The following is a 13,255-nucleotide window of genomic DNA, read 5'->3' as shown; positions in this document are numbered from 1 at the left end:
CAGAAAACAAAGATCATGGCATCCAGTCCCATCACTTCATGGGAGATAGATGGGGAAACAGTGGAAACAGTGTCAGACTTTATTTTTCTGGGCTCCAAAATCACTGCAGATGGTGACTGCAGCCATGAAATTAAAAGACGCTTACTCCTTGGAAGGAAAGTTATGACCAACCTATATAGCATATTCAAAAGCAGAGACATTACTTTGCCAACAAAGGTCCGTCTAGTCATGACTATGGTTTTTCCTGTGGTCATGTACGGATGTGAGAGTTGAACTGTGAAGAAAGCTGAGCGCCGAACAATTGGTGCTTTTGAACTGTGGTGTTGGAGAAGACTCTTGAGAGTCCCTTGGACTGCAAGGAGATCCAACCAGTCCATTCTGAAGGAGATCAGCCCTGGGATTTCTTTGGAAGGAATGATGCTAAAGCTGAAACTCCAGTACTTTGGCCACCTCATGCAAAGAGTTGACTCATTGGAAAAGACTTTGATGCTGGGAGGGATTGGGGGCAGGAGGAGAAGGGGACGACAGAGGATGGGATGGCTGGATGACATCACTGACTCAATGGACGTGAGTCTGAGTGAACTCCAGGAGTTGGTGATGGACGGGGAGGCCTGGTGTGCTGCGATTCATGGGGTCACAAAGAATCGGACACGACTGAGCGACTGAACTGACTGACTGACTGCCAGGAAAAAAAAGTCTGTTGCACGGATCAAGGTGCACCCAGGACTGTCCTGTGAGAAAACCATTTCAGGGACTGAAAGTTCAGAAATGTGCATTTGGGGAGAAGTAAGGACACATCGAAGGTTTCAGTTCCTTCCCAAAGTTAATTGAAGAGGCTTCAGGCCTGATTCAGGTGATGGCGTCCAGGCAGGATGAACTTGGGAACGCTGTACCACTGCCGTTACTTCATCCTGCCTTTCGGGGGCCTTTTTAGCAGGAGGCGGGGCCTCCTTAGAGCTGTCTTTTCTTTTTAAATTGCATTCACTTATTCAACCATTCAGCCAGTTTTTATTATTATTATTACTTTTATTTATTTATTTTTAGCTGTGCTGGGTCTTAGTTGCTGGGTGGGTTTTTCTCTAGTTGCGGCGAGCGGGGGCTGTTCTCTAGTTCTGGTGCTCGGGTTTCTCATATTAGTGGCTTCTCTCGTTGTGGAGCATGGGCTCTAGTGCACGCCGGCTTCAGCAGTTGCAGCTCCCTGGCTCTAGAGCTTGGGCTCAGTAGTTGAGGTGCACAGGCTTAGTTGCTCCGCAGCACGTGGGGTCTTCCCAGATCAGGGATCAAACTCGTGTCTCCTGCATTGGCAGGCAGATTCCTCACCACCGAGCCACCAGGGAAGCCTCCTAGAGCTGTCTTGAGATGCGTCCTCTCACCGGTGCCCTGTGGACACCCAGACTGGTGGGCTGAGGGAGCGTGGCCCGAGAGGCTGCCCTTGTCCCAGCTCTTCTTGACTCCAGGCCTGTGGCTCCAGCCAGGCCTGTGGCTCCGGCTGCAGGCTGCCACACCCCGTTCTCCTCCTGGAAGGAAATCCAGTGTTGCCGGCTGCCCCGCTTCTGGGCCTTTCCTGGCATGTCCTCCAGGCGCGGCCCTGAGCTCCCATGCCATGGGCTGCACGTCTCCTTGCGTTTCTCACCCCCCCTGCCCCAGTCCTCCCTGCAGGCGCCTCGCCCAGCCTCTGTCCTTTCCCGAGGGTGTTCAGACCCCCTGGAGGCCAGGCTGCTGTCTCCAGACAGCAGTGGAGGAGCCTGTTTCTGGTGGATCAGAGGAGGGGGCTGGGTAGAGGCAGAGGAGCGCCTGCCTTGCTCTGCAGCCGCCTCAGGCGCCCTCCCCACACCAGACCTCGCCTGGACAACCCTGGGTTTGCCCTGCGCCTTTGTGCACTGGGTCTGCTTCCTGGGTGAGCCCTCCCCTGGGTGCTGGAAACCCAGCCGGAATGTGTCCTTCAGGACACGTCCTCGCCGCCCCGCTGTGTTCTGCTCACCCCCTCCCCACTGATCTCCACAGCGTTTGCTCCACGGGACACTCCTGTAGGCCCTGTCTGAGGCTTCTGTCTGCTTGCCCTCTGATGGGGCCTAGCCCAGGCGACACTGTCATCTGTGGAAGGACTTAGATGCCCGGGCCGGTGTCAGGAAAGCCAGCGTCCTGGAGGCAGCGGGCCCCGTGACCTAGGGGGACAGCCCCCGGCTGCACTGGGTCCTCAGCCGTGGAATACCTGGGGACGTCCGAGGAGAGGCGTTTACGGGGCAGTGGGCTTTTAGCCCCAGCCGTCCCCTTTAAAGAGGCTGGTAGCCCCCGAGAGAGCGATTCCTTGGTCCAGAGACAGGCGGCCGCTCTCCCAGGATGTGGGGAATCTGAGGTGCGGCATTTAGAGGCATCATCGTTGAAAGGGCTGGAGGTGGTGTCAGCTGGATCCCCCGTCCCGTCAGCTCTCCCTGGGGACCCAGGCGCCATGGGCTGTGGGGTGCAGAGGTGGGGAGGGGCCGGTCACCGGTGGTGAACTGAGGGCACTGATCCAAGGGGCCCCTGAGTGCCTGGGGCCTCAGGGTGTGTCTCGTGGGGGCCGAATGTGGGGGACTCGGGCCAGGCCAGCCTCCTGGAGTTTGCATCAGGATCTCATGAGGTGGTGGGGAATGGGCTGTCCACCTGAGGGGCAGGCGAGGAATGACAGGCCTTGGACCAGCGTGTCCGCGTGTCCACATGTGCCAGGCTGGCTTGGGTGCCAGCCGCCAGGTGGCCTTGGGGCAGAGTCTCCTTTATGATTTTCAGATTCTACGGGTGGATGAGTCAGGCATGACCCTGGGGGTGGGTGGGAGGTGGAGGTGGGGTCCAAACAGAGTGAGCAAGGAGGGGTCTGTGTCCCTCAGGGCAGCAGTCAGTTCTCTGAAAGTCAGGAACGCTGGGTAGTCTTGGAACCCGAGGCTGAGTAGATGGTGAGGTGTGCAGAGGTGGGCAGGAGGGCCCTCCGAGCCAGATGGGGGGCCCAAGGGAACTGCTCACGGGGACTGGCATCTGATGTTCCTAGTGGACCACATGCATCTGACAGGTCGGCCTTGGGAGCCCACCGGGGTGGGCACAGCTGTCAGCTAGCCTGGAGGGTCCAGCTCTGAGGTGGAGCTGTGCTCACATCTTAAAAACACCTGTTCAGGAGGCAGTCACTGTCCTAACCTGTGAGTCATGGGCCTTCTCTTGTCACAAACCTTCAGGTTTTCTAGAGGAAGTAAAAAGGTGTGATGACCTTTGGTATGAAGACCCTGAGAACAAACTGGAATTCTTAGAGTGTATTTTTATACACTTGCATTTTCAGGATTTCAGCAGGATAACAAGATAGGGATGCAGGGAAGGTTGAGGGATAAGTTTTCGGTGATTTGATAAATTAACAGAGATCTTGAGAGAAATCTTGAATTGCCCTGCTTGTGGAGGGTATGAATCTGAAAATATTTTTGACTAAAGCTGTTGTGGATTTACCAGTAATGTAAGCAAAGCGGGGGTGGCAACAAGCAGAAGCAAAACCACAGGCAGATCAGGTCACTGTGCTGGGTCCCAAAATAACCCACAGCCCCCTTCCTGGTCAGAACAGTGCAGATGGCTCATCTCCTCAGCACGTCCTATGCGATCAGGTGGTTTCTTGGGCTCTTAGAAGAGTTGACAAAGAGGACGGGTCTGCCTTGGCAAGGCCGCTTGGGCTGTGCCCCCCGAGGGAGACCAGGCACCAGCTGGTGCCGCCCCCTGTATCTCAGAGATAAGGAAGCCTCTTGCAGACTGGAACCTGAGCCGGGGGCCGGAGGCTTTCCTTTTCAGCTCTTAAGCTGCTGAGAAAGCTGAGAAGTGGAAGCATGTAGATCAAATGGCCTGTGAGTGACAGCCCCAAACTGCATCGTGTAAGCCCCCGTTTCGAGCAGCCAAGTGTGTTGGAGCCCCTCCTAGGAGCCCTGTGCTGGAAACCTCCTCTGAAGGGCAGATACGCTCCCCTGCCCCACAATGGTGGGATTGAAAATAGGGAAGAATGTTGGAGAGCATGTGGAGAAATGGGAACCCTCACGCTTTGCTGCTGGGAATATAAAACGGAAAACAGTTTGGTAGTTCTTCAAAAAATAAACATTAGGTTATATGACCCCACAATTCCATTCCTAGGTATATCCACCCCGCTTCCAGTTTGAAAATAGGGACTCAAACAAGTACATGTACACATATGTTCACAGCACCCTCAAGATAGAAAATAGCTCAAATGTCCATCAACAGCTGGATGGATAAGCCAAACACAGTATCTTCATAACTGGAATATTACTCACCCGTCAGAAGGAATGAGTCCTATTCATGCTACAATATGGATGAACCCTTAAAATGTTACACTGAGTGAAGAAAGCCAAGCCCCAAAGACCACGTGTTGGATGATTTCATTCACACGAGGTGTCCAGAGCAGGCAGCTCCACAGGGACAGTGTATTAGTGGTTGCCAGGGCCTGGGGAGCCCGGAATGGGGTGTGGCCCCTAATGGCTGTGGAGTTTCTTTTTGGGTCATGGAAATGTTCTGGGTCTAGAGGGAGGTGGTGATCTCACCACACTGTGCATGTACCAAATGCCACTGAGTTGCTCACTTTGAAATGGGTCATTTTGTGTTGTTATGTGAATCTCACTTCAGTAAGAAGAAAGGCCCCACGCACCCTACTTCCTCTTGAGGTCTGTGATCCACACTCCACCTGGATTGTGGACAGCCTGCCCCCTCCACGTGACCTGGGGGGAACCTATGGGCTGTTGCTTTGTGGGGGTGCCCCTCTCCTCAGCAGTTTGACCTGGTGGGTCCCAGATGAAGTCTAAAGACAGGAGTTAGGAGGTTGTGGCCCTCTGCCTCCTACGTGGTTGTTTCATCTCAGATGTGCTTTTCTGTCTGAATCGCGCATCGGATTGCACTGGACCCCTTTCTGTGATGAGGTCTGGGACCCAAATGTAGCCCCTGGGCCACCTGCCTTTGGCTGCCAGCCTCTTTTAGTATCCCTCCCAGAGATGAGGCGTGGGCTGGGTTCTCACAGCTTTGGTCAGCGTGCGCCATGATCCCATCCATCTGAGGTTGGGCTGTGACTATTCCCACTTTACGAACGAGGAACCTGGGGCTCAGAGAGTTTCGGTCACTTGCCTAAGGCTGCCCAGCCACCAGGAGAAGCCAGGATCGCAACGGAAGAACGTGTCCCACGGCACTTCTGCTCTGTAGGTGATATTTGCAAGGTGTTGATTTTATTTAAATATGTGTAATCATCCACCCTTATGGATTATTTTTTCAACTCAGGTTTTTAAAAAAATGAATATTTAGATTAAAATCCTGATTTTTCTACCTTTTAGTTACATTAGCTTAGAAACTATTTTGGAACAAAGAAATCCAGACGGTTGGAGGTTATGAGCAGGCTTTGAGAAGGCAGAGGAATCTGATTGAGTTTTCGCATTTTATTTGTGTCAACTAATTTGTCCCCTAGAGAAGGAAGTGGCATCCCACTCCGGTATTCTTGCCTGAAGAATCCCCATGGACAGAGGAGCCTGGTGAGCTACAGTCCATGGGGTCACAAAGAGTTGGACATGACTGAGCAACTAAAAAAATAATAATAATTTATACCACATTGAAACGCTACATAGGTCTGCATTTTTGCTGCGTTTTGCAAGTAAATCAATGTTGCTTACTTTGACCATATAATTATTGACATTTATTTTCTATGATGGACATATTTGGGGCTTCCCTGGTGGTCCAGTGGTTAAGATGCCACACTTTCAACGCAGGGGGCAGGGGTTCAATCCCTGGTGAGGGAACTAAGATCCCACATGGCATGTGGCAATAAAATAAGATAAAACAGCAAAATAGTTAAAATATATATGTGGTTTAGTCGCTAAGTCGTGTCCGTCTCTTGCGACCCCATGGACTGTAGCCCACCAGGCTCCTTCTGTCCGTAGGATTCGCCAGGCAAGGATACTGGAGTGGGTTGCCATTTCCTTCTCCAGGGGACCTTCCTGACTCAGAGATCAAACCTGGGTCTCCTGCACTGCAGGCGGATTCTTTACCGACTGAGCCACCTATACATATTTGATTTCTGTCTCTAACGGGTGTGAACTTCTCTCCTGCAGAGTCCCACCGGCCGCAGGGACAGATGGGGAACAACAAGAGTTGCCCAGGACAGGAGTGCTCCTCACGGTTTCTCCCCGCGGAGCAGGCCGAGGTCAACAGGCTGTTCGATGCTCTGTCGTCGGAGAAGCTTGGCTCCAGTGCCTCGCCCAGATCCTTCTCTCTGCAGGCACTGAAGGCAAGGGTAACAGCTGGGAGTTCATGTTTAATTTGGAGCAGGAGTCAGGCTGCTGCTGACCCTCAGCTCCTGAATGCAGGTGTGGGAACACGGAGAGATGTGTTTTCCGAGAAGAAACAGATCGGACCTTCTTTCAGCCTTGTGGGCTCCGTGGTCGGTGTGGCAGCTGCTCCACTCTGCCTTCATCTCACACTGTGCAGGGACTTTTCCCACTTGAGGTTGACCAGAGGTTGCTGACTGCTTCCCGTCTCTTGCACCACCATCTCCTGATTTCTCCTTGCAGTGGGTGAGGGGCTGCCCAAGCTGTATTTGTGGGTCTGATAACTGCCAAGTCTCAAGTCCACCTTGGCCTTCCGGATTTGTTAAGTGTTTGACGTCCTAGGAATTTTGTTGTTTCCCCAACAAAATAATGAAGTTTCAGGGTCAGGGTGCACCTGATGAGGAGTGACTGCCCACTTCCCCATCTTTTTGCTCCGCTCCATGGGGCTCTTAACCGCGTGTGTTCGGGTGCTCAGGGTGCGGCAACATCACAGACATCTTTGGGCCATCTGGTGACTTTACAATCTTGTGTGAGTTTGAGGTGAACAACAAAGTGAGTCAGTTATACAAATATGTGCACCCACTCCCTTTTAGATTCTTTTCCCATATAAGTCATTACAGAGGACTGGGTAGAATTCCCTGTGCTATACAGCAGCTCCTTGTTAGTTACCTATTTTATATATGTGTGTGTGTGTGTTAGTCGCTCAGTCGTGTCCGACTCATTGCCACCCCATGGACTGTAGCCCACCAGGCTCCTCTGTCCATGGAATTCTCCAGGCAAGAATACTGGAGTGGGTAGCCCTTCCCCTCTCCAGGGGATCTTCCCAACCCGGGGATAGAACACAGGTCTCCTGCATTGCAGGTGGATTCTTTACCGTCTGAGCCACCAGGGAAACCCTATTTTATATATAGTAGAGTTTATATGTCAGTCCCAATCTCCCAGTTTATCCCTCCCCCACTTTCCAATGCATATTGAGCACAAAGAACTTGGAGAGATAGTTAATATATCTGGAAGTCCCTAATCTAGAGGAGACCAATGTAGCACTACACAGGCCGTATGTTCCATGTGGAAATAAATTCAGATATGCAAATGACAGCTGCTGGAACTAGAATGGAGAAGATGTTAGCAGAGTGAAAAGCAGCCAATGGCCGGAGGCAGGAAGGACATGGCCAGTCTGGGGAGACTGGGAAGTCTGGAGGGCAGGATGGGAACAGATGACGGAAGAGTTAGATGGCCAAGATGAGCCACGGGCCGGGACACGTTAGGTGTGTGGGTCCTGGGGTGGTAGGACACCCTTAGTGGGCAGAGATGGTGCACCAGGGGTCTGGGAAGGTTCTCTGCTGGTGGCAGCAGTCGGTCTTGGTCCCTTAGCTGTTTTCCCGTCATCCTACTGCGTCTGACTTGCACTCTGTCTGGGTTTTTCACCCGCTTGTCCCCACAGGACTATGTGGGGGACGCTCTTCCCCCAGAGATGGTCACCAGACTGTTCGAGGGCATGCGGAGGGTGGATGGCAGCGGGAAGGCGAAGGGGCCCAGCGAGCGCGTCTCCCAGGAGCAGTTCACAGCGTCCATGTCCCACCTGTTGAAAGGAACTGCCGAGGAGAAGAGTCTCGTGATCCTGAACATGATTTCTGCCTCAGGAGGTCCCGTGAAAGCAAGAGATGTCCACAAGGTGAGGGGCCACCAGGTACTTCGCAGCCACCCCAGGCAGTGTTGGTGTCCTTTGGTGGGGGGCTCAGGATGATGCAGCAGCTGGTGGAGGCCTTGTGCAGAAGTCCCCCTGGGGGGCCCTGGACCACGTAACTGGTTGAGGTCAGAACTCCCGGACAAAGAGGCGTCAGCCAACTAGACCAGCCGAGGGCATCATTGGAAAACTGAATAACTACCAAGTCACGTGGTTCTTCCCACCCTGGGGTCTGCCACTTTGGCCTCAGTGAGACAAGACGCCCTTCTCTGTGTTGATCTGATGTAGGTCTGAGGTACAAGGGTGGTGCGATTAACGGTGAAATTGTGATCTTCCAAGTTTACAGAGGACTTGGTTGGCTCTGTGGTGCACGTGCTAAGCTACAGACGGCAGCTGCGAGGCTGGAGTCAGAAGCCACCCCCAGGCTCCCCATCCAGGGTGCAGGTGCTGGCTGCCCAGCTGTGCTCCGAGATGAGGCTTCAAGGCAAGTGCCCCGCCCTAGTCCCTAGACCTTGGCGTCGGAGAGTGGTTCCACGCCATCTTGTATTCAAGTTTAAAGTCAGCAAGTGTGCGTCTTCCAAACTCGAAGGACCGTTGCGATTCTCTCTTCCTTGGCATACAGTTGTTTATAGTATTTCCTCATAATCCTAATTTCTGCCAGGTCCGTAGTGACGTCTCCACCTCCATTTCTGATGTTAGTCATCTGAGCCTTCTCTTTTTTTCCTGGGTCAGTCTAGCTAAAGGTGTGTTCACTTCTTGCTATGTTCAAAGAGGCAGCTTTTGGTTTTGTGGACTTTCTCTGTTGTCTAACCTCTATTTCATTTATCTTCAAGTCTTTTATTTCCTTTCTTCTGCTTCTTTTAGATTCCTTTAGATTTAGTTTTGTTTTTCCTTTTTTTTTTTAATTGAAGTATCATGGATTGTGTTATGTTGTGTTGATTTCTGCTGTACAGCAAAGTGACTCATTTAGATTAAATATATTCTTTTCCATTATAATTTGTAACAGGATATTGAATATAGTTCCCCGCGCTCTACAGTGGGACATTGTTGTTTATTCCGTGCTGTATATGATAGTTTGCATCTGCTAATCCTGACCTCGGGCTTCCCAGATGGCGCAGTAATGAAGAGCCCACCTGCCAATGCAGGAGACACAAGAGACGCGGCTTGATCCCTGGGTCAGGAAGATCCCCTGGAATTGGAAATGGCAACCTGCTCCAGTACTCTTGCCTGGGAAATCCCATGGACAGAGGAGCCTTGTGGGCTACAGTCCATGGGGTTGCAAAGAGTCGAACATGACCAAGCGTGCATGCAGCATACACGCGCAGCCCCAACCCCCCAATCCGTCCTCCCCATCGGCAGCCACACATCTGTTTGCTGTGTGTGTGCGTCTGTTTTTGTTTCACAGATGTATTGGCCTGTGTCGTTTTTCAGATTCCACCTATAAGTAATATCATTCTTTGTCTTTCTCTTTCTGACTTCCTTCACTCAGTATGATCATCTCTGGGTCCATCCATGTTACTGCAAATGGCCTTACTTTGTTCTTTTTTATTGCTGAGCAATATTCTGTCGTATGTATGCACCACATCTTCTTTATCCACTCCTCTGCCAGTGGGCACTCAGGTTGTCTCTGTGTCTTGGCTGTTGTGCTGCTATGAGCCTTGGGGTGCATGGATCTTTTTGAATTATAGTTTTGTCTGGGTGTGTGCCCAGGCGTGGGATTACTGGATTATGTGGTAGCTCTGTTTTTAGTTTTCTGAGGAACCTCCATACTGTTCTCTACAGTGGCTGTACCAGTTTACGTTCTCACCAACAGAGTAGGAGGGTTCCCTTTTCTCCACACCCTCTCCAGCATTTATATTTTGTAGATTTTTTGGACAACGGCCTGTAGATATATTCTTTTCTCACTTACTTGATTTGGCTGCACTGGGTCTCATTGCAGCGTGCAGGCTTTTATATTTTGTAGATTTTTTGGATGACGGCCTGTAGATGTATTCTTTTCTCACTTACTTGATTTGGCTGCACTGGGTCTCATTGCAGCGTGCAGGCTTTTATATTTTGTAGATTTTTTGGATGACGGCCTGTAGATGTATTCTTTTCTCACTTACTTGATTTGGCTGCACTGGGTCTCATTGCAGCGTGCAGGCTTTTATATTTTGTAGATTTTTTGGATGACGGCCTGTAGATGTATTCTTTTCTCACTTACTTGATTTGGCTGCACTGGGTCTCATTGCAGCGTGCAGGCTTTTATATTTTGTAGATTTTTTGGATGACGGCCTGTAGATGTATTCTTTTCTCACTTACTTGATTTGGCTGCACTGGGTCTCATTGCAGCGTGCAGGCTTTTATATTTTGTAGATTTTTTGGATGACGGCCTGTAGATGTATTCTTTTCTCACTTACTTGATTTGGCTGCACTGGGTCTCATTGCAGCGTGCAGGCTTTCTCTGATTGTGAGTGGGGCCGCTCTCTCGTTGTGGCGCGTGGGCTTCTCATTGTGCGGCGTCTCTTGTTGCAGAGTGTGGGCTCCAGGCACACGGACTTCAGTAGTTGTGGCACGCGAGCTCAGTAGCTGTGTCACGCGGGCCCTAGAGCACATGGGCTCAGTGCTTGTGGTACATGGGCTTGGTTGCTTTGGGTCATGTAGGATCTTCCCAGACTAGGGATCAAACCCATGTCTTCTGCATTGGCAGGCGGATTCCTAACCACTGGACCACCAGGGAAGTCTTGTAGATGTGTTCTTGATGTCTTTGTGGGAAGAGGTGAGTTCTATGTCTTGTTACTCTGGCATCTTGATTCCGATGTCTAGTTTGGTTTTCTTCGTCCAGTTTCTCAAGGTAGGAGGTTAGGTTATTGGTTTGAGGTCTCTCTTCTTTTTCATATAGGCATTTATGGCCGTGCGTCTCCCTCTAAGCTCTGCTTTAGTTGAATCTCATCAGTTTTCTATGTTGTGTTCTTGTTTTCATCCAGCTCAGTGTTTTCTGACTTCCTTCATGATTTATTCTCTGGCCTATTGGTTGTTTAGAGGTATACTCTTTAATTTCTATATATTTGTGAATTTCCCAAATTGCCTTCTGAGTTGTAATTTTATTATGTGTGATTGAAGAACATACATTACATGACTTCAGTTCTTCTCAGTTTATCAAGGCATGCTTTATGGCCTAACATATGGTCTGTTCTGAAGAATATTCCAGACCTGCTGGAGAAGAATGTGTTCTGCTATTGTTGGCAGAGAAACAGTATATATTTCAATCTACTTGGAATTTTAAAATATCTTGAGGTGAATCTTGTAGCTTTGTTGACGTATAAAACAAAGTTGACTTATTTTATAAAAGCGTTACTGATTTATTATAAAGCTGGATTTCTAAACACAGTGTGAAAAATTAAATGAGATATTTGGAACTTGGAAAGAATAATAACACAATCTACTGTGAATATATGAGGCCGTCATATATGGATGAATTCCCAATAGTTTGTCTTCTGGTGCCACTGCCATGCCACCTCTGTTCTTAGTAGGTAAGAGACGGAAATCAGAAGCATAGGTGTTGGTTAGAACAATGAAGCATAATTTGTAGTTAATGAAACCCGTTCTCCCCAGATAAATTGAGGGGTGCCCAGGAAGTTACTAACCACTACCCTGATGTAAGGCTTCCCTGGTGGCTCAGTCAGTAAAGAATCCGCCTGCCAATGAAGGTGACCAGGGTCCGATTCCTGGGTCAGGAAGATTCCCTGGAGAAGGGAATGGCAACCCACTCCAGTATTCTTGCCTGGGAAATCCCATGGACAGAGGAGCCTGGTGGGCTACAGTCCAAGGGGTTGCAAAGAGTCAGGCATGGCTTAGCGACTACCCCACCACCATCCTGACATAGCTGGAGGACAGTGGACGTCTGAATCCTTCCCAAATGGCTTTGTTAAACTAGTGGCTTTGGTGTAGCCAGCCCTCTCAGGAACGGGTGTGGGGAGTTTCAGGGCCCCAGGGGGAGGGTGTAACTGTCTTCTGGGCCTCTGAAATGCAGCTGGGAATGCAGAGAAAAGATAAGAGCATTGATGTTGAGTTGTTTAGATGAGCACCGTCCAACAGGGGTAGGATGTGAACTGCAAAGCAAACCACATGTGAAATTTTAAATATTCTAGTAACCACGTGAAAATAGCAAAAAGAAACAAGTGAGATTGATTTTAAGAAAATTTCCAAAATATACCTTAACCTTGGCAATGTTAAAAAAAAAAACCAAACAACGAGTTATTTTACACTTTTTTTTGTTTCACACCAAGTCTTTGAAACGGGCGTGCATTTTACACTCACCACGCATCTCCATGCCCACGAACCGCAGGCGTGGCTCCCCTGTTGGACAGAGCAGGTTCAGGAAAGCAGACGGGAGGCGATGTCATGGCCCCCCCACCCCCCAGCACTGTTTTCTCCTCCACTAGGTGGCGGGAAGCTTCTGGGGCCTCAGTGGTTGGACCGCGACTGTGACCAGGCCGTGCTCGAGGACTGGGTGTTCCGGGCTCACCACGTGGCCACATTTCTGAGCCTGGTCATCCACCAGGGCTTCCTCCTCCTGCGCTCGTCCCTCAAGCTGGCCACCCTGGTCCCCGAGCGCCAGGTGGACCCGCAGCGGGAGTTCGCCAGCGTCCTGGACGTCCTGTCCGTCATCTACGTCAACTCGCACCTGCCCCAGGAGCGGCGGCTCAGCTGGCGCCTGCTCTTCGCGACCGAGCTCCACGGGAACAGCTTTGCGCAGCTCTGCGGGCGCATCGCACACGGGGGGCCCTGCCTGGTGCTGCTCGAGGACAGCGACGGCCACGTGTTCGGAGGCTTCGCCTCCTGCTCCTGGGAAGTCAAGCCTCAGTTTCAAGGTGAGACTGGGCTGCCTGAGCCCCACGTTGGTAGCGCAGTGCTCCTGGCAAGTTCTGGTCCGTCGGCCACCACGTGGAGACCTCTGAGCCCGCCAGAGCGCATGCGCTGTTTCTTCCATCTTCTCTCCCAAGCGTTTTTTTCTAGACGTGTTTGGGAGGATGGGGAAGCACGGTGTTTATGGAGGTTTAACTTAACGGATTTCTATATAGACTCTGGCTGCTGTGTCAGGTCGGAGAAAGCAATGGCACCCCACTCCAGTACTCTTGCCTGGAAAATCCCATGGAAGGAGGAACCTGGTGGGCTGCAGTCCATGGGGTTGCTAGAGTCGGACACGACTGAGCGACTTCACTTTCACTTCTCACTTTCATGCATTGGAGAAGGAAATGGCAACCCACTC

The 13,255-nt window shown here is 50.9% G+C and overlaps 1 protein-coding gene across 1 annotated transcript in view; it reads left to right on the top strand.

The window, feature by feature from the left end:
* The window catches only part of TLDC1 (TBC/LysM-associated domain containing 1), a 22,416-nt gene that overhangs the window by 2,147 nt on the left and 7,014 nt on the right, over nucleotides 1-13,255 (top strand). Inside the window, exons 2-5 of the mRNA XM_010850866.1 lie at nucleotides 6,105-6,280; nucleotides 7,762-7,992; nucleotides 8,344-8,488; nucleotides 12,429-12,857. Coding sequence (XP_010849168.1) covers nucleotides 6,128-6,280; nucleotides 7,762-7,992; nucleotides 8,344-8,488; nucleotides 12,429-12,857 — 958 coding nt within the window. The 5' untranslated portion in view covers nucleotides 6,105-6,127. The remainder of the gene's footprint in view (nucleotides 1-6,104; nucleotides 6,281-7,761; nucleotides 7,993-8,343; nucleotides 8,489-12,428; nucleotides 12,858-13,255) is intronic.

The sequence above is a fragment of the Bison bison genome, unplaced genomic scaffold, assembly GCF_000754665.1.
Source record: "Bison bison bison isolate TAMUID 2011002044 unplaced genomic scaffold, Bison_UMD1.0 scf7180017864295, whole genome shotgun sequence".
Classification (NCBI taxonomy): Eukaryota; Metazoa; Chordata; class Mammalia; order Artiodactyla; family Bovidae; genus Bison; species Bison bison.
Note: the sequence above shows the minus strand (reverse complement) of the source record. Positions and strands in the feature narration are given on the sequence as shown.